At 28.5% G+C, this 22,933-nt stretch overlaps 1 protein-coding gene across 31 annotated transcripts in view; it reads left to right on the top strand.

Annotated features, from left to right (window-relative positions):
- shot (dystonin-like protein short stop) overlaps window positions 1-22,933 on the top strand; it is a 644,960-nt gene that overhangs the window by 312,457 nt on the left and 309,570 nt on the right. For all 31 annotated transcript variants that reach the window (XM_075363589.1, XM_075363494.1, XM_075363728.1 and 28 more), the window contains 4 exons: window positions 9,237-9,352; window positions 15,340-15,443; window positions 17,004-17,219; window positions 19,611-19,741. In XM_075363589.1, the coding sequence (XP_075219704.1) occupies window positions 9,237-9,352; window positions 15,340-15,443; window positions 17,004-17,219; window positions 19,611-19,741 (567 nt within the window). The remainder of the gene's footprint in view (window positions 1-9,236; window positions 9,353-15,339; window positions 15,444-17,003; window positions 17,220-19,610; window positions 19,742-22,933) is intronic.

Below are 22,933 nucleotides of genomic sequence, written 5' to 3'. Positions count from 1 at the left end.
TTGTTATTTATTTTGTTTATAAAAATAAATTTGCTTATGTCTGGTTTTCAGTGTGATTACTTAAATGTGGTTATTGTGGTGGCTTGAATTAGGTTACTTTTTTGGCTGGTAGGAACAAAATTACATCTGTGTATTACTATTTAAAGAGAATCTTTAAAAGTAATTCAGTTATGTCATTGTTTCTACCTTACACTATTAAGAGATTGTCATTAATGAACTTTTTTTTATCCTCAACAGATTCTATGATATAATTTCATTTATCAGTGGATTTAGTTTAAAAACAACTGTAACCTTTAAATCGCTACATCCATGTACAAATATTTGCATGAAGCAGTACTTCAATCTTTTTACTATTTCTTTCTGCTGACCTCTACTCCGGAATGGTAGCCTCTTTGCCTTTCATTTGGATGTTACTGGGTTTGAATCTTGGTCTGGCTACACATTTTTCATATGCTTAAAATTTTTCTCGTTTTAAAAAAGAATAGGTAGGTAGCTGTAATCGGGTTTATGCCTATAGTTATCGGTGTGTGAAATAAATAGATGTCCTTGAGGTTAGGTTGCATTTTTCAGGATGTGAGTAAAACTTTGAGTGGGATCATCTTATTTAAATTCTCTTTAGAAAAAGTTGGACTTAGTTTTGGTTCACGTTTAGTTTTTTCTATCTCATGTTATTTTTAAGCTTTGGTTTCCTCAGACAAAAGTCACTTTTAAATTTCAATATAATTTCCTATTTTTTCTTTTCTTTCGTCCAAACCTCTCTTCTCCAGTTTTGTATTAAAACCGCTTATATTAAATCTTAAGAACTGGTTTGATTTTCTACAGTCATCTGTATTCCAGATTTAAAGCTTATAATATATTCTTGCTCTGATTCTTACCCTTTATTCCCTTTTTGCTGCCAAGAGATCTTGTAATCAATGCAGATATTTTTAAGAATTGTTTTCTTATTCCTGAGTTTGTTTAACAGCACCAAATCAATTTTTCTAGTTGAGAATTCTGCATCCTCTTTTTTAGTATGGTTTCAATATCTACTTCATAAATTGTTTGTAATTTTACTGTTTAATTGACAAGGTATTAAACTTCTTTTCTATACCCTTTGTATATTCAGCTCACCATTTTTCTCTTTCGTTCTGCATTTTGTTAGTTTTATTTTATCTTACTTATTTTCATACTGAATTTATATTCTAGCCAACGTTTTTTTTGTATTTGGCTACAATTAATATTATTTCGTGTCTTATTCTAGCTTCTTATGTATTTTCTAAAATTTGACTGTCCACTACCTCCTCATTTAAGAAAAGACTTCTTGTTTTTTCTTTATATTTTGTATAAATTATCCTAGTCAGTTATTAGATGCCATACTTAGAAAGCAGTAATTTTCAGATTTTACTGTTCGCCTTTCCCATTGTATTTTTTATTTTTTTAAATGTGTTTCCATTTTATTGGCCTTACACAAATCCTACACTGTTATTTGTACAGAATCTTCAGCCCTGTCTTGATGTTTATAGCAAATTAATTTTGATGGTGCATTATTACTGCCTTTGTGTTTGGCTGTATGAAAATCAGTGTCAGCAAAAAAAGCTTCATCAGTTTCTTGTCTTAGTATAGTAGGGGACTGAATTACTTTAATATGGAAAAAAGGGTAGAGAAAAAGTAAAGATATATACTAATGAAAAAGGATTAGGTTTTAGAATATTGTAAAATGTTTACACACTAATTGGATAAACATTTTTTGAAAATAATAAAAAAAAAAAACAGTGTATTTATGAGTGAGGCTACAGTAAGAAAAAATGATACAGTGATGTAATTTAGTGACATAACATGTTGACAAATTATGTAATAATTCTTAACCCGGAAGTCCTGGGTTCAAATCCCAGACAGGCATGGCATTTTCACACTTGCTACAAATCATTCATATCATCCTTTGAAGCATGCTTAATGGTGGACTCGGAAGTTAAAAAAAAAAAATTATCTAATAAGTTGTTTGACAAATTTCTTGAAGGTTTTAAACTCAAATTATGATCTGTAAAATACTCAGAAACAGAGTGTGGATTTTACTGTAGTTTAGTTGTGATAAAATATTAGTTGAAGTGTAACTTCATTGTAATACAAATATTCTTTTTTTAAATTTGGAAGTTTTGTTATTTATCCATCATTTCTTGCGTAAAATTATTATTGTTTGCAGTTTAAAATTGTTTAATTGTATTTTGAAATACTTACTTATTTCATTTTTTATCTAACCCATATTCACTAGCTGTATTTCCTTTTCATTGTTTTTCCTACTATGGCATTTGAACTTCCATTATTCTTAAGTTTTAATAACCATTCAGTTCTTTAAATCGATTATTTCTTTACACATCGTTTCTACTCATATGTTATCATCTTCTTTAGAAAAGGTCAATGTATAAATCTACAGTATTTTCATTGCCTTTCACTTTGAGCCTGTGGTAAGTGAAATGATTCTCTCATTATGTGTAGAATCTAATAACATTACCGTATCATTTTATCCATTATTAATATTTCCCCTCAGATTTCTTATTTGATTTTTTTAAATTGTAATATGGTCTTACAAAAAATCTCGATTACTGTAATTATAATATACCATGCTCAATATAAAAGATTGTAGACATGGAATTGTTTTAGAAAACTCATTTTTCTATTTTTTCTGATCTCCTCTTGAGTATTCTTCATCCAAAGCTTCAGTTATAGAACTATTTTACCTCTGGAATATTTTATTCACTATGCTGTCCTATAACAGAAGAGGAATACATTAATGATTTTATCAGAAATTTCTAATGCTTTCAATTCTGGACTACGAAATCTCAAGGTATTCTTAACCTTTCAGTTTTTGTTGTTCCAGCTGTATTATCTATGAATCAGTTTTTCCTTTGAGAATTACCGAACGTGTTGCTGCTCTCATTTAGAATCATCCTGTATGTCCTCTTCATATACCTGCTTGTTGTAGTGGCAATATGTTAATGGCTAACAGGTCATCATTTAAAACTGTTTTCATGATTCTTGGTGGGAGTTTCACAAAATATATAAATTTTGAATATTACCTGATAAATCTTTTATTGCTAATTATCCTGTTGGCTTTATATCTTTTTTCCAAATTGTGGTTTTGTTCATTATGCTTGTACATTACTATTTAGCTTATTTTAAGAATATGAAAATAGATTCTAGCTATTGTTCTAATTAGATTGTTTTGTGTGAAATAGACTAAAATTACAAAATAATCTTAAGACATTAGGAGTTGGAAGATATTGATCATAACCCTCTGTTTGATTCATTATTGTGTGGAAATAATTATTTTGTGTGGTGCTTTCTCATGTGTTTATGATTTTTATATTCAGAAAGTGTACTACTTGATTTGCAATGTGAATAAAACAAGAAGTATGATCATTCATATCATATTTAATGTAAGAGGTGTCTTGTGAACAAACAGCTGTGATTCAGTATTAATAAATATGCTGTGTTGATGCTAATGAGTAGAGACCGGATTATATGTATTTGCATATTTCCATATGCATTTGCATATTAAGCCCATTCTCACTGGTTATTGTGTATTTTCCTTAAAATCTATTAATGATGCATATTTTTGCTATATTTACAATATTTTTCGGTAGGGTACCTAGTTAATAAATGAAATCTTACGTTGTAGCATGCCAAACCTATTAGCTGCACGGCTGTTTTTGAACACATTTAGCAGCAGTGTGTCTATTGTTTTGGTAGGATAATATTATTATGAGGCCAAGTAAAACACGGATTCATGTGAGACAAGGATGGACAATTCCGTCCTGCATCCCGCATTCCTACTGCAACACTCCTCCCACTAGGGAATTAAATTACGCATTTTATTGTTAGTGTGTTCATTGCATCAGTTAAGTTTTTTATTTGTTTTTGCAAAGTTTAATGTGTACCATACCTCCTGAAAAAAAGGTTTCTCTGTGGATAGCTTACTATCCTTGAGCATTTACATATGACGGAAATGTTTTATATTCTAGAGATTGCGAAAAAAATATTTTGTGCACAAAATAGTTTTGAATAGACCAGCATGTCAAGACAAGTCTTCATATCGCAGGATTGCAAAAGAAAGGCCCACGACCACAACTTGTAATAGCGGCAAGTAGCAGCGATTTCACTTCCAAAGGTAAACAAAAAAACCACTTTAGCATGGATTTATGTGAAGCATTGTTTACAAGTAATATTCCTCTTTACAAACTTACAAATTCTACCTTCAAAGGTTTTCTGCGAAAACATTGCTTGAATCAAAATATACCAGATGAATCAACATTGTGTAAAAATTACATACCAATAATTTACCTGAATGTTCTGGAAGAAATATGCAGTGAACTCAAGGGTAGCATTATTGGGATTTTAGCTAATGAAACTACCGACAGTTGTGGCCATTACATTGCGAATCTAATTGTCAGTGCATTAAAACTAGGGCCCTTTTCTTCCTATTTGGTGGCTTGCAAACATCTTGAAAAGACAAATCATTCTACGATCGCCAGATTTGTGAATGTGGGTATCAAAAAAATATTCCCTGAATCTTCTGCAGAAGAAAGAGTGTTTATATTTCTCTCAGATGCTGTTCCCTATATGATCAAGGCAGTCAAAGCTCTCCACGTATTTTATCCAAGTTTGATTCTTGTGACTTGCTTTGCTCACGGAGTACATCGACTCACTGAAGAAGTACGATCCACGTTTGGGGATGTAAATAAACTGATTTCATCAACAAAGAAAGTGTTTCTTAAGGCACCTGCTCACTATAAGGCCTATAAAGAAAAACTTCCAAATGTGCCTTTACCTCCCGAACTTCAATAGTGCACAGGCTATGGCAGTTTGTCAGTCTAAGAAAGCATTTAACGATTCTAGAATAAAAAACAATGTAGCTGTGATTAGCAATAATTTTTCCCACATATCTGTGAGTATTAAAAAGCTTGAAACTCAAGCTTTAGCGTTGACTGAATCTATTCAGTTAATGAATAAAATCAGCCAAATGAACTCTGCTTTGCCAGAGTTATTCCCGTGTAATCTTAAAGAAAAATTTGAAAACATTTTGAACAATAACCCAGGCTTTGAACCTTTGAGTCAAATTGCTAGTTTTATTAATGGGATGGGTGAACTTTTGCCAGAAACAATAAGTGCTAACATAACAGTCAAATTCAAATGCTGCCCACCTACCTCAGTGGATATGGAGCGATCCTTTTCCACTTATAAAAATATTTTGAATGATCGAAACACAATCTTGCTATCGAACATTTGAAACAATATCTGATTGTTTATGTTTAGGAAAGTAACAAAATGTTAAATAACTGTTAATTATCACATTTATCGCTATATTATTCAACTACTTGCTGATTTTGAAGTAAAAAAACTAAAAATGACTACTTTTTAATTATTTAAAGTTTCATATTTTGACACTTTTCATGCATATTTGCATGCATGTTTCAAGCTTTTTATGTTGCATATATTCCAGTCTCTACTAATGAGTAATTATTAAAATGTCATCGTAAAACAATTTAAATCTTACATTTTCATGCATTATTTTATTAAATACATTCTTGTGTATAACAGCTGTTCAAAATATTATAATTGTGTTTAATCATCTTGTATTTTGCATTACCACAAATAATACATCCTTAAGTCTTTCTCACTACCGCAAATAAGTGTATAGAATATCTGTTATATTGAACACTAATATAATTATATAGTTGCATTATAACAGATTTACAAATAGTTTGTGTTGTAAGACAGTTCTCCTTTTTATTAAGTACCGTGTAAGAAACTTTTGTATGAAAAATCACTTTATTAAAAAGAAATATATCTGTCATTCTTATAATACAATAATTATGTTAATATTTACATAATAATCAGCAGGATTTAAAGTTATTTAAACAGTCTCATTAATTTGAGGTAAGTAGTAGCAAACATTTCCTTCTAGTGAAATAGGTTAAATTGTGTTAAAAGATTATTTCAAAACTATTAAATTATCATTATTTAGTTTGATGCATATTGACAATTTATTTTTTCACAATCTAAATATCATTTAATTGAGTGATGTGATTTTGTTCATTTAAGAAATTTAGTTTCATTTTTTACCAAAAGTGGTAAAAATCATGAGAAGTTATTGTGTACTTATGTTTAAAATGTAACAGGTTTAAAAACAACATTAGTTAAACAACATTAAGTTTAACAACATTAATTAAAGGTCTGCCTTGCTAGCTTGAGTAGAACTGCTGACTGCTAAACTGAACATTTTATTCTCAGGAAGGCCTGAATTTTCATAGCGTTATTGAACAACTTAATGGGTCAATGAATGTATTAATTTAAGAAAAAAATTATATACCTACAAATATACATAGATTTTCACTTCTTTTCCTTTTTTTTGTATTTCTCATTGTTTCATGAGCTCTAATTCCAAAAAATAAAAAAATGGAAGATGATTTTTGGCACAACTATGGTATTTCCTCTAGTATTAAATAGATTCTAAAACTGTTCATATGCACTACATGTATACTGTACTATAACTGTCAAGAAAGTAAAGATTAAAGAAAATATCTGTTTGAAATGAAATGTTTTATTAGCCCATTAGGTTATTTTCTGAGATTCTATAATTTTTATTTGCTTGTGTTTTCTGGTCTAAAATTAAAAAAAAGTTTTAAATGATTTCATTTACATAAGTGAAACTATTATTAGCAATGAAAAAAAAAAAAAACAGTTTGTAACTTGTGTATTTTCTGTTGGAAACTTATTTTCTCAGTTTTCATTTATCATCATCTTTATGTTGAAAATATTAGAAGGTTCATATTTTAAAACTGGTTGAAAGGTTGGAAAATTGTTATGAGCATGTAAAAGATTTGGTTGATTTTCTTTTCATACTTGTAAACGATTTTCAAGTTAAAATCTTGGTTAGTTATGGAAGTGTTACTAATAAATTTGTAAATTGAAACAAAAATAAAAAAATCCTTCTTGAAATTTTTTTTACTCTTTTTTAACAGATGTTTACCTTTTAGACAATTAAATTAATCATTTATAACATTATAAATAATCACTGCTAAAAATGCCCAGTTATAGCATAAATGATGACTGAAAAGAAAAAAAACTCTGTTTTCTTCAATACTCCATTCTTTGCTATTAACAATGCGTAATCTAAGATAGCAAAGAATGAATACATGAGTGAAGGTTCTATGATGTAGTTTTCAGATATAACTTTTAAATGGCAAATAAATCAGTTTCGTACATTTTTTCTAGCAGTGTAATTTATTTATTTTTTGTTTTAAAAGAGTTGTTTTTGCTAGTTTTTGTGACTTTTTGTGCCTTCATTTATGGATTCTGTTAAAAACATATACATAAAATTAATTATTTTAAAATGATAAAATTTATTAGTTAGCTGATTTCATGTGTTTTCCTGATGTAGACACATATTGTTGGTCTATTTATCTTCATCGCCATGCATCCTAATTATAGAGAATATATCATAATCATCATCAATCAGTTATAATAATTGTCTAAGGTAACTTCTATTTCTGCAGTTTTACTGGACTGATTTTAAAGGTGTGTGGTGTCATTTTAAAGCTCTTCTTAATTAGAATGTCTAAAAAGTCTGAAAGTTACATTTCCTTGGGAAATTTCTAAACAAACTTGGAAAACTTGTAAGTTGAAAGACTTGCGATCTGAATCTTGAACTTTTCTATGGTACTTGCAGTTCGTAGGCAGGGATCATTTGATTTAATGTGATGAAGGAGTTATAACTTGTATGCTTGTAAATAGAATTGCTTATGAACAGTGAAACAAGGAAAATGCAGTTTGTAACTAGTTCGTCTTATTGACTTTCCAGGACTGGCAGTGAATGCATTGCATACATGATCCACAGTCTCATCACTAACTGGAACTTTTGGATGATCTCCAGTTCATGAAACCAAGCTTATAGTCTCTCTTAATGTTATATCCCACTGATGAATAGACTTGGATGTAGGAGGATCGATATTCCATTCAGTTCATGTACGCCATTGAACACTCTTGTTGAAACTGTGCTAACCTAAGTTAGCACTGAACCTTCTGATGTGGGGTCCACATCTTGACAGACAACTATTGACTACAATTGCATTGGTCGGCTTGCCTGCACATGTGTATTCTGCTGACCTTGAGAGTATATAGAACAAATCTTTGAGATATTTCCTGTCGATTGACCCCGCGTTTAAGAAATTATGACGACTGGTTTTCTAAATATAGGTCATTACTTTTGGATACCTTTAGCCCAGATACCTTGTAAATATTCCGTGTTTACTCGTAATTCACACACTTTTTTGAGGCAAATTTTTTTCTAGTAGTAGGTGCATGATTTATGCGAAGAAACAATTTTATATAGGTTTGAAAGTGATAATCAGATGTGATAATCAGTGAAAGGATGATATTTATTTGACTGAATATTTTATTTTTGAATATTTAAAAAAAATATTGTTTAAAAATTCAGGTTGCTGAATTGTGTTATGGCATTAATTAATTACTTTAGTAAATATGGTACATACATTTTTTATGATTGTAAGTACATGAAATGAAAAACATTTCAGGCCTTTGCTGTTGGATTCTATATTCTACTTAAATAAATTAGATCTGAATATTCTGACTGGTGTGCATTCAGTGTATATGGTGTATCATTTGGTTATTTTGTTTCTATACATTCCTGCTATTTTTAGTTTGGTAGTAGGGTTTTGGAAGTTGTCACAGAATTTTTGTCTTCACATCTGTCCTGAGATAGTTTAGTTTACAGAGTAGTCTGCCTTAATCTTTTTAGTCTTAATGGATATTGTCTGATTTCTTTCATTTTTCATGGTATAAATTACTGACTTGCTCTTAAATTAATATTATTTTTTAAAACTAAGTGGTAGCAGTTCGCTGTGATCAACAGTCACTGAAAAATATACGAACATTGAAACTTCAGTCAGTATTATTTAATTTCCAACATTCATGTCAATGAGTTTGTCAAATGGGGCTCTGGTTGTTGGAATTTATTCTTATTCTACACACTTTAACTTCCAGAATGCTGCTCTTCAAGAAATTCCAGGTGTAGGAGTTAATAATTTTTCTCAATATCCAGTGGTATTAAAATTAAGTTATTTTAACTCATATTTATATATACATGACAGCTTAATTTTATTATTACTTTAAAATTAATAATGTTATAATACTTTTATAAATATTATATATTTTAAATCATATATGTATTTTTAAATCAGGCCGGATTTGATTGATTGGAGAAATATAAGATCAAGAGCTGTTAGAGAGCGTTTAGAAACAGCATTCCATGTCGCAGAAAGAGAATATGGCGTTACAAGGCTTTTGGATCCTGAAGGTAGGCAATTTGAAATTTTAATTTCTTACTTATTTAGTGGTAGTGATGTAGTAAATACTTAAAAAAAATATGAGTTGCATTATAAGATAAGGCTTTTATTGAAGAATACACATCTGAGCCTTAAAATTAAATATTTGACATTTTTTAACTTTGTTTTGCCATTAAGTTTTATATTTGAAGGATATGAACATATGATAGTTTAAACTAATTTCTTGCTGAATTTGTGTTTATAGAAAAATTAATAATTTAGTTGCTTGCCACCTATCAGCAACTAATATGACTTGGAGATATATAACTGCTTTTATATTATTTTTTTGTGTTGTTTGTGATTCAGTATTTTGATCTTGTGAAAAGGAATAAAAATCAAAAGGATTTTGATTTTTATTCATGTAACATGTTTGAAATTTTTTTTATAAATTATGTTTTTTTAATGGTTGGAATAATGATCGATAAAGTCGGCTTAAATTTTTTCATATAAAACTGTTGTTTAATGAGGTGTTGATGAGTTAAGTAGATTACGATTACTTATTTGACAGCAAATATGTATACAGTGTTTTTATTTAATAAATAATTTAATTCTGTGATTAAGTAAAGTTAGTATAATAAAAAAGATGTAGATGTCTGATAATTCGAATAATAAAATGGCTATTGATTATTGATAAAAACAATTTATATATCTCATATATATTATAAAAAAATTTATCTCTTTTATATTTATTATAAAATAAATATCTACTCAAACACAACAAATTTTCTCAGGTATATATTCCTTTGAATAATGTTTTTAATTTAAAGTTTAGCCAAAATAATGTGATAATATACTATATTATGATGTATGATTAATAGGTAGTGTAAATTATAGCAGGTAAATCTCTGCAATAAATTTGATATTGCATGTCTAATTTTCAAATATAATTGTAAAATAATTATTACATATGAAAAATATTACATTTTAATCTACAAGTAGGTATTATTAATGTTCATTAAATATTCAGTTTGTTTACTTTTGACAGACTTGTTTATGAAAGGTAGCATTATATTTCACTTGTATTTCTGAAATGTTCAAGATATAGTTACCATAATATTTTTCTTAAACAACAATTTGTGCATTATTATTTTAAGGATAATGAGGAAATATTGAAAATCTTTCACCTTGATATTTTTTTATTTATGAAAAGTTTTGAATTAACCTAAAATACCTCTCAATAACAAAACCACTAGGATGAATCTAAATGTTTAAAGTTATTATAAAAAAAAGACTATAAATGAAATCATAAGAACAGAAAATTAATAAAGCAATTCTTTCTGTATAAATTATAAATTGGTGATGTTACACATTGGAATAGAGGTTATTATTTACTAATAGAAAACAATAATTTTTAATTATGATACAAGTTATTATTATTTTTTTAAATTGATAAACAACATAAATATTATTATCTCTCTCTCTCACTCTTTCTCTTTTTTTTTTTTGACTGAACTTTGACCTGAAGAATGCAGGTTTCAAAATAGCCTGCTTCCATCTTAAAAATATTAGTTACAGCTAATTACCCATCTGTCATATGGGTAAAAATGAACCTTGCCCAATTCTTTGTTTCCTGACAAACACCATTAGGAGGTAGTTGTATGTTGTTTCTCATTTTTTTTAAATTTTAATTTCTTGTTTTATGCTTTTTTAGTCAAGTAACCGGAGGCAGGTGCAGCCAGTCATGTCACACGTACAGTGGCATTGGCTGTATCAGTTGAGTCACCGTGCCTAACATAATCGCATCCCTTAAAAATCAAAATTAAAAAAAACTGAAAATGATTTTTAGATATTTATTTGAAGAGTATTTGAAAGCCCAAATCTAGTGAATATCTTGTTTAGTATAGTTTGAAATGGGGAAAATTTGCAGTCATTGTTCAAAATTTTTTTTTACCTTTCCTCACCCCTTTCAAAGTCAAATTTCAAAAAATCTACAAATTGATTTTTAGATATTCATATAAAGATTACACACCCAAAATCAAGTTGATATCTTCATTTGTTATCAAGAAATTCAAAAACTAGTAAATTTCATTGTTACTCTGTTTTAATCTTTTAAATTTGGAATTTCAAAAACTTCTTATTATGTGAACTTACAATGAAAGAAGAATGTGTAAACAGATTTTCATCAATTTATCTTCAGTAGTTTTTGCCAGGTGTTGGTTATGAATCACTTACGACATGTTGTTTTATATATATAAACACCATTATATAACTGACAAAAATTAACAAAGTCACTACCACTGTTACTTTATGCGCAACACAACTGGGTGTGCTTGCCTCTGATTACTTGACAAAAAACCATAAAATAAAAAAAAATTATTAAAAATGAGAAATGACATATGGTCATCTTCTAGTGGTGTTTGTCAGTAATATGTTACATTTTATTAATATTTTTAGAAAATGTTGATAATTATAACAAATTAATTACAATTTGGCAAAAAACTATACAATAGTTTTATCAGTTACTAAATTCTTGGAGAGGCAGATGTACTTAAGACTCAAGGAAGGTTTAATTATCTAACTTATTTAACTTTTAACTTTCAAGCACTCGTGCCTTGGAGAGTTACACAAGCGCTTGCTATTCCTGCTGCTTATATTTCACATTGTACACATTTTTTTCACCATGAATAATGAAATTTTAAATAAAAATCTATATATACACATATTTTAAATAAAAATCTTTAATATAAATAAATAGATGACATTTGTTTTCATCTGTGATAAATGAATAATTCTACATAAATGGTGGCAACATGTGAAAGACAAAAGATGTCACATAAATGAGATAAAAAATGTAAATACAGTAAAACATAATAAAAAATAAAGCAATAGCAATTAAGACTACTAAAAAAAAAAAAACAAAATTCGTAAAGTTTCTTGCACCGAACTAGCTACATCACTATCTTGGTTCTCTATTTGACAATTTGAGCAATTAATTTGTTGCACAGAATGTTTTATGCATAAAAGATAATTTACTGTGATTTTTTTTTTTGATCCACATATATAACAAATTTGTCAGGTGTTTGATACTGACATGTGTGCTGGGTGCACCATGTACTTTTGTAAGAGAACCTGAAGATCTTTTGGAAGGGTCATCAGTTTTGCCCATTCTTGCAAGTTTCATTCCCAACTTGAATGTGTATTTTCTTATAAGAGGTGTTTGATCAGGGTTTGCATGAAAATGTTTCATTGAATTTATTCTGGTGATATCTAGTAAGCAAAAAAATAACCATTGGCCACCACTGAGTTCTTCTAGAGATTGAAAGTCTCAAACACATTAGATTGACAGTGTTCACACCCACTTTTGTGAAATTATAATCCATTACATGCTGCAATGGCTTTCTAGTTTCCTCATCTACGACTTTATCAGGATCGTGCATTGTTAACAAAACCAACACAACCTTTTTACTTCCTTGTACGAAGTAAAGGAAGTATTGTGATCTTGAAAAATTTTGTTTTTCAGATTTCAATGGAAATATCCATTTTGACCATCTCTGAATCTATTTTGATTGGTTTCGGCATGATGTTTGTATGTACTTATGTATGTATGTATGTATGTATGTATGTATGTATGTATGTATATATGTATGTATGTACAGACGTCATGCCCAAAATCACATCAGGGTGCTCACATCAGATTTTTTTCTTTGTAACCGTAGAAACCAAAGTTTTGTCTGGTTGACACCCAAACTGGTATTTTCCAGGAATCAAATGCCTATTTTCTGTAACAAATTCTGAAGGAACTTCACTTTTATTTTTTTTTTAGAGTTCCTAAAAATGTAAGGCCTTTGTCCAGTAAGTACTGTGCAAGTGGACAGCTACGAAAATTACTATCAACTGTTACATTTCTATTTGTATTTATGATTGGGTCAATCAATGTTTTGACTAAGTGAAATGGCTTGTTTGAATATACAAAAGGTCCTGGTTTCTGTTGTCCACAATAAATAATTATGTTGTGTGTGTAAAATGTGCGGGAATTGCACAACACAAATATTTAGTCCATATTTGGCAGGTTTCTTTGCCGTATAGTGTATAAAATTATTCATTGGTTTTGAAATCCAATTAGGATTTTGTCAGTTGTAACAAATTCCCTTGGGTTATATGAAATTTGGCAGTTTGATACAAAATTATCAAAAAACTCCCTAATTGGGGCTAGTTTGTCGATGTTAGAACGTTGAACTCTATTATTTATATCATCTAATCTGAGGCTTCTCAATTTTTATTGAGAAGCCTCAATTCAGTGAAAATGATCTTCACTGAAGTTTACCTGGAGAATTATTAGCCCAGTGCCATTATCAGTAAAAATTCTGACAAGTCAGTTCGATTGCCTAAGTTTACAGCCAACAAAAACATTGCACCAAATGCAGCTATTATTTCTGTTCTTGTAGTTTTTCGATAGTCTCTTTCGTGGCTATGAAGACAAATTTTTTCTTGTCAATAAAAATATTTGTATATTTTACAATATTATTGATCATATCAGTATTTACTGTTTGAAAAAAAAACAATCCAGCTCTGTTTTACTTTGGCGAGAAGGTCCTTTAAATCCAGGAAAAACCTTCACTATATTCTTTGATTTTGTTTTTGACACTGTTGCAACTGGATCAGAGGCCCATAATGTGTCACCGTTTTTACCTATGAAGAAGTGAAAGTCAGCAATTTCGTTGACATCTTCATTATTGTCAGTGCCCAAATTAACTTCAGAATCACTATAATGTTCATCTACATCAATATTTTTCAGCTCAAAATCTATATCACTCTGATTGTCTAAATCACATGGTTGGGTCTTGGTTTCAAGGTCTTTCTGTTCATCGAAAACATGAAGGATCTGTGTATGGAATTGTTTCCTAAAAATACTAGAAAAAATTATTTTTCATGTAAAATTTCTCTGGTTCTAATAGATTAAAAAAATTTAAATAAAATGTTTATATAAATTTTAATAAATATAACTATAAACACATTGTAAAAAAAAAAAGAAAAAGTAGAAATATTTACTTACATTTTAGTTTAATAAACAAGCACTCTGTAGAAGACGAGGAGCCACACTGCTCAGAGTGAACGCTCTTTTTATAACATAAGGGCTCATGTAGGTAGGTTGGCCACCTGCAGATACTTTGGAATTTACTTTTATTTGCCACTCCTTCACATGGTCAACAGTCCGCATTATAATAACAGGACCTTGTCTCTGAGTTGTTCATTTGAAAATATCTAAAGGCCCAAGTGGGTTATTAAACTCCTTACTAAAAAAAAATAAAAAAATGTTAAAAAGGTGGCCAATCTGCTGCCTACGTGAGCGTTTGAAGGTAAAGCAGTGCTCTCTCCCTAAACTCTTGATAAAATAAAATTGATTTTACGTAAAACCACATAATATTTCAGTAGATGTGAGTAAAAATTGAAAAAGATTATCAGTGGCTCTTTTTGACAAAATACTGAGAATGTCAGAGACTGAGACCATTCATTTTCAAGTCTGGTATTAAGTGCTTGAAACATTAGTCTGTACTCTTTTATTTTATTACATGCCCAGTTTTTGTTTACTTTTCATATTTACTCATTCATGATTTCCTTGTGATTTAATATTGTGTTTTGAATTTGTACTAATATATATTTTTATTGTATATATATTTTATTTTTATTTTACTAATTTATTTTCTAAACAGCTAATTTTTATGATATGTAAGTTAACTTTATTCACATGTACATTATATTTTGTACATCTGATTTTTTCTTAAGTTTGTAATTGGCTTTTGTAAACTTGTTCTTTACTCTGTCAAGAGTAAACCCTTGTTAGTGAATTACCCTTTTGAATATAAATATATTAGCAATTTATAAATAAATTTATAACAAAAACTTGCATTATTATCTGTGTGAATATTAATAATATTAGTAATATTAATGTATATTTTTAGTGAAAAATACTCTGGCTGTCTTTGAAGATGTTGACATTTTTACTTGTTTTTATTTACAGATGTTGATACACATGAAATTGATGAAAAATCTATTATTACATATATATCTTCATTGTATGATGTTTTTCCAGAACCACCTCCCATTCATCCTCTTTATGATTCTGTAAGTAACTGTCAGTAAGGAATATAATTTGAATTATATGGATTAGAATTTTTGCTTATATTTCAAATAAGGTATACATATGTAGGATAATAATTTTCAACAAATTTACCAGAGCTGTAAATTATGGTGATTTTCTTTTATTAAAGTAACCTTTATAAAGATGCCACCTTTAAAGTGTAATGTTAAGAATTTAGAACATTTTAAGTTCAGTTAAATGCTATTAAACTGTTAATCTCTAGTAAAATTTACTTTTTAAGTTTATTATTAAAAAAAAAATTAAACTTTTAAATTCGCCTATTTTATTAGCTATTATTTTTTCTAGTAATCATATATCTTATATTCTGTTATTACTTGCAAAAGAGATTTAATAAAAGAATATCTCCATAAACATTGATTAGTTTTATATTTTTAGCCTGTATTAAAATGAAGATATTCGTTGTAATATCTAATGAGGGGTATCAAAAAAATTTTGTTAAAAAGAAAAAAAAAGAAAATTAATATTCATTTTGTTGCACTTCAAAAGTAATAGTAAAAAAATAATCAGGTGATTTTTAGTATTAAATTTATTATATAAATGTATATTTGTTTTATGTATGACACTATAATAGCATGTTAGGTGTTAGATAGTAACTTTTCATGTACTGTAATAAGTTTCCTTTTCCATTACAGTTTATATTACAGCGTGATATATATCTATACATTTGCAGTAGTGATTGGACTGAAGAGGTTAGGCATTATTGACTAATGATTTACTACTGTTACATTGTTTTCTTTAACATGTTATCCAACTACTGCCGGATCTGGGTGTGTTTGTATAGACAAATGCATTTGCTGCTACTGGCTTGCCAGGCTTGGTGTAGCTGCAGTGTAAGAGTAAATGTACCAGTAAACATGTAATCTGCAGTAGTCATTTCAGCCACTCCAGAGACATAAGGATAATTGAAACCAAACCACAAATGAACACTGGTATCCACAGTCTAGCTTTCATATCCATATAAAAGCAACTGCCTTTACAAGGACTTGAACCTTAAAATACTGGACTTTGAAAATCAGCTGATTTTGCAATGATGAGTTTAACCACTTGACTGTTCTGGTGAATCAAAATGACTTACTGCTATATTGCTTTTTATCTTTACTGTGGAAAATTTGTTTTGCATTTTTTTTTTTTATTTTACTAAATGATCTTACACCTCTTTCATAACTGTATGGTATATAAGGTTTTTTTTTGTATGATGTTTCATGTAAATTTTTGATCCCACTTTTTGTTTGCTTTTTTTCATTCATTATGCTGTAAATGTACATTGCATTTGCTATTTCATTGTTCATATTCATTTTTTATTGGGTCTAAAAAAAAATGACACAAATTTTATGGAATGTACATAGTGTTGAACAGAGAGGTGGCTTTTCTCTGAAATTTCTGGTTTGTTGTACTTCATGAAATTTTTTCATAGTTTTCATCAGCTAGTGAGCTAATTTATCAACATATTGCAGGATTTCATAATAGATTGTTATGTTAATATGTAATTAAAACGTATTTAAATTTTGTCAATATTTTAACAGGAATCGCAGACAAGAGTTTCTGAATACAGAGAACTTAGCTCAAGTCTTCACTTGTGGATGAGAGAAAAACAGTCTATGATGTCTGATAGGAATTTCCCAAATACATTAATTGAAATGAAGAAATTAGCTTCCGAATCAAACAGATTCCGTACTGATGAGATACCAGCCAGACAAAGAGATAAGAATAGAATTCATCAGTTGTACAGAGAGCTCCAAGTAAGTTGTTACTCTTATAGAAAATAATTTTCATTTGAAGAAGTTATAATTTTTTAGAAATATTTACTGAATTTTTCCTATTTGATCAGTTATTTGTATTTTGAAGACAGTTCATTTTTTGAGTACATATTTTTCTTGTTCAATCTGACAAAATATATTGTGATTTCCGTCATTTAATATCATTATTTCATTATTGGTATGTATCTTTTTACGGTTAACATAGTCTACCCTTTACTATTTCTTTCATGTGTAGTTTATATGTACTTTCTATAGTTTTATAGAGATTGTAAAGTGTTTCATTGAGTAAACATAATTAATCAGCTCCACATTAGTCTAAAGTTATAGAATTGATTAGAAAGTAGGATAATAAAATTATCCTTTTGCTGAAAGTCTTATCAAGTGTCGCCTAAAATCTGTTTGTGGTAGAAATCTGTATTATTGTTCATGCTCATAGAGTAAGTTTGTTTCATTTGGTTTATCTTACTAGTTGATGTAATTATAGTAACTGAATTAATTTTTTATTTGTATTTTCGTGTTCTTGAATTTATGTTTTTTAAATGTTAAATTTTGTTATAACAAAATCTTTTACTTTTATTGCAATTTTTATGTATATAAATTTTGTTGTTGGATTGTTGCTTTACAAAAATTTATTGCTGGAGAGTGTGTTGCACAAAAGTTTTTTTATTAGTTATGTAAGAACAAAAGTAATTTTGATGATTTTATGAGTTTTTTTTAATATTAATCTGTATTTTGTAATGCCAAGCTTACAACTGTTTACAGTTATTTCCTTTTTATATTTGGAGATGAATTTTGTTTCAAATAAAAAATTCAAGCTTTAATATGTATTTAAACAGAACTTTTAGGGTGAAAATGTAGAATCTACCACTCTGCCATGAAGTTTGATAGCATTGTTTGAATAAGAAGTTTGTATTCAGTAGCACATTTTTTGTAGAGTATAACAAGCAGCTCTTTGTTCATAAATTGTAGTAGTAATGTAAAATTCCTTGAAATTATGTTTTCAATTTTTTTTTTGTAAATAAAAAATATGCTGAGAGTTATAATTTTGTTTTTTTATGATTTTTTTATTATAATTTTTTTTAATGATTATCATTATATTTTGTTTATTATGAATTTTTTTCTATATATTTTTTACTGAATTTTTAAGCAAATATTATATCACTCCATTAATGCTGATAGAAATTACATTTTTACATATATTCAATTTTATATTATATTCAATATAACTTGTGTGTAGACTTTTTCTGATGTGAATATTATATCAGATTACCAGATGGCTTATCTGGGCATATGATAAAGCTAAAATACCAATTATTGGTTGTTAAACTTAACATGCTTCTTATTATTGTTGGGTACTTAAAAATTAATGAGGATGGGGCTTATTTTTTCTCAAAGTATGTTTTATGTTTGCTTCCATTTGTTTTTCTCTGTGTTATGTAACTACAATGATATTTCCATATTTATTGTTCTGTGATTGGCAGTGGACAGAAGTAATTAATAGTTTGGAGGATCTTTGTGGTACCATCACTCAAATGTTACTTTATACCATTTGGATGCAAATAGTTGTACGATATATCTCAGTATTGGTTGTTCCATAAATTTTCCCTTTCACACAACCATGATTGCACATGCCCACCATTTTCTGGGCCCATAAAGTTATGTTTGTGTTTAATTTTGAAATGTTGGAACCCCCTTGTTTCAACTGCAGTGGTACTGTATGCTGGGCATAAGTCTGAATAATTGACAGATTCTGCAATTAATTTGTAGGAAGGGGTCTCATCTTTCTGTAAATTCCATTTAATATTTATTCACTGCTGTGGAAGTATGTATGTAGTGTTATGAACCACTTTGTTAACATGCTTTCATGAAATTCCACTAATAACTTGCATTTCTTCTGATGTAATTGTTTCAGTTTACTTCTGACTGCTATCAATTTTCTTACCAAGTAAGTAAATGTCAGAAAGTTGCTCAGTTATGTATAAAAAAAGTAATCTTACAATATACTTTCTGGAAAAAACAAGATACCTATGTTTTATTTTACATACATAACTTACTGTTACTGTTATTACCATAACACTTAGATCTATCCATCTATAATGTCTATGTCTAAAACCTAAGATGTTAAATTAGTATTTCTTTCTAAAATTATTTGTTCTGTTTAACCATTCTCAAATTATTTATTGACAAAAATTGACAACAAAGGTACTTGTTATTTATTAACCTTAATTGAAGTTAGTTTGTAATTAATGAAAACAAAGGAATAATTAAAACATAAATAATAAAACAATATAAAAAAGTTTCTATCAATTAAAAACTTGATAATATGGCATTTAAGTGTCTGTTAATTATGTACTTTATCTTTATTTTTTTTAGAGATATTTTGAAGCAGTGGGTGAAGTAGATATTGAACCAGAGCTCCAGGTAGATAATATTGAACGTAACTGGAATCGAATGATGATGGCGCATACAGAGAGAGATCGAGCAATTCAGGATGAATTGAAGAGGTAGGTTATTTATTAATATATTTAAAAAAAAGTTTTTCTTTGTTATTATGCGTTATTAAAATGTATTGTAAACTCGGTTAAATTAACTTCTTGTGAACTGTTTACTTTATCAGCCATTATCAACAAAAACTGTGGTTACTGAGTGTTTCAATCATTTGGAAATGAATTTGGAAGTAATTTTTATACTTTAAACATATATTGATTGTAATGAATTAAATAACTATCTAAAAATATGTTTGAAATTTTTGCTTGGCATCTTCAATATAAGTGAAATTTTTCAGATTAGAAAGTGCTCTTGTGATACCTCCTCATTTTAAAAAAAGAATCCAATTTTTAATATCTTCCATTGATAAATTATAGTCTTTACATTTAACGAAAAATTTGAAATATACTTTTCTGTTTACATTTTAGTATTTTAAATGGTGTGAGAGTGAGGTAACAATTGGTTTTAAAGTACAATTTAAATAGCATTACTTATTTGAGATTTTTTTATTCCTGCGACCATTTCTTTATTTTAGTCAAAAAGCAATTGCAAGGATAGGCCAACTAAAGAATTGTAAATGAGAAACAATCTGTGTGTAAGTATTCAATTTAAAAATCTGAAATTATGATAAGCATATGTAGGAAACCATTGTTATAAAAGATTTAATAGAAATTGTACAATACTTAGTGCAAATGCTCAGTTTGTTTCCTTTCTACATTTGACAGTGAGCAAAGTGATAAATTCATTTGCAGCTGGTTTCCAATATGTTGTCCATGATTAATGAAGAAACTTTAATTTTCTTTAATTCGTTACAATTGGATGATTTTGTCATAAATTTTGGTTTTTGTGCAATAACAGAAGCAATAAACCAAATGTACTACAAATCTTTTGATCTAGCTGACTGTTACAGCACAATACTCTTCAAATCACTTCTTCAGAAATTATTACTCCTAATGTTATGTAGCTATCTGTTCAACTAATGAGCAATAAGCAACCACTCCTTGGCCCAATGAGATGAGGATGATATGTACGACATGTCAATGAAGTATAGTCTTATATAGACTTTGGCCAACCATTTATGACGTGTGAAGTTAATTGAATCCCAACCACCAAGTACACTGGTCCACTGTCTAGCATTCAGATCTACATAAAAGAAACTAACCTCTACCAGGATTTGAACCTCAGAACATTCGACTTCAAAAATCAGCTGTTAAACAAGTAATTTGCAGTGATGAGTTTACCACTAGATCAACCTGATGGGCTACTTGAGAAATGAAGTGCAAAAATTGTTTGGCCTAACTTTCTGAAGTGCAGAGGTGCACTTCAGAAAATTTTCATCATGTTGAAAACTTTATCTTTTTTTAAAATCTTGCCATTTAAATAATATTTGTCTCATAGGAAAATATATTGTATCCTAAAAAGGACTAAGTCATTGCCTTTGGTTTTTAATTGAGTGTATCTTTTAATAGCTGCTGGTTATTTACTGCTTTTAGAAATTATGACTATAGTTGGGGAGTAGTTTGGAAATGCATGCATTACTGAATTATTGTTTGCCCTGGTAATACAATTTTACTGTATTGCTGTAACCATAGGTAATTTACTAATCATGAATATCATTACTGTTTCCTTCTCATTTAAAACCTACAAAAGAAACTTTTCTGATAAAGGTACACTAACAAATATATGATTGTAAATATTGTAAATTGAGACTGTTAATTATAATTAAATAATTTTATTTAAACAACTGAGGTAGTGAAAATATGAGTACGAGATTTTAGATTAATATTATATATGATCATATGATTAAGATTATATGCATATCATAATATTCATTTGTGATCATACGGCTGTAAGTAAATTTAGCAAACCATACGATTTTATTCATAATTTATGGTAGAAGGTTATTGATACAAATTTGTTTAATGAAATTAATTTATATAGTAAATTGGGTGAATATACCTGGCTTTTCAAATTTGTGAAAAAGCATTTGTTTAAAATAAACTGATATAGCTCCTGGAAAAAAGAAGATATTTGAAATTCGTTTTCATCATTGAATTTTATTAATTTTACAATATGCAGATTTTACTTGTTTTCTATTTAAAAATGAACTGTCAAAAATTACTCCTTGAAAAAAATTTAAGTTACATTCAGCCAGGTGAAATTTTAAAAAATATTTTTAATAGCTTTTACGCTTATAATCAAATTTATGTTGAGTTTGGAAAGCTAATATTACACCTCCTCAAAATTAAAAGTTTACATACTTTTGAGATATCTGATTCAGTTAAATACCACTTAGTAATATATTATGTTTTTGGACTACTATTTTTTTCTTACTATTTGAATGATAGTATCACTGTGGATAACTTTTTTAATTATCATTGTTTTATATATTTTAAAAACAGATGCAGTATATTGACTTGAACTATTAGATCTCGTATCTGTTGTTATACATTTTGGGGGCATATACTTCCTTGTTATGAATTAAAAAATAATTAAAAGAAAATAATTTGTTTGGCTTATGTAAAGAACTGGCACTTACTGTTACGTAAGAATATATTATTACCTACGTTTATTTACACAGTTAGATATTGGTGTTTTGCTGCTATTATACTTTTATTATTTCTTAATGTACAGTTGAATTTTCAGACTGCTGAATTACTCTACAGTGATACTATGAATTGTTTTCTTGAGCTTTAATGATCTTTTAATGTCTTTACATTAATAATCGTATTTTAATGTTTAAAACTTATGTAATTGAATTTTTTTTGAAAGAGTTGTGATTTTTAAACTCTTGGTAATTGTAATTTTAAAAATTTGATGGAATTGCTTATATTCTTTGTCATATTTGGCTATTTTCAGTTTCTTTATTTCCTTTGCTATATCCTAGCCCACCAGTGGTCTAGTAGCTAACTCGTCATCGCAAATCAGCTGATTTTGAAGTCAAGAGTTCTAAGGTTCAAATCCTAGTAAAGGCAGTTACTTTTGTACGGATTTTAATACTAGATCATGGATACCGTTGTTCTTTGGTGGTTGGGTTTCAATTAACCACACATCTCAGGAATGGCCGACCTGAGACTTCAAGATTACACTTCATTTACATTCATAGATATCATCCTCACTCATCCTCTGAAGTAATATCTTACAATGGTTCTGGAGGCTAAACAGAAAAAAGAAGAGAGTATGCGCATATCTTCAACTATCACATGCTA

The sequence above is a fragment of the Lycorma delicatula genome, chromosome 1 (genome assembly GCF_047948215.1).
Source record: "Lycorma delicatula isolate Av1 chromosome 1, ASM4794821v1, whole genome shotgun sequence".
Taxonomy (NCBI): domain Eukaryota; kingdom Metazoa; phylum Arthropoda; class Insecta; order Hemiptera; family Fulgoridae; genus Lycorma; species Lycorma delicatula.
This window is presented reverse-complemented; position numbering and strand designations above follow the sequence as displayed.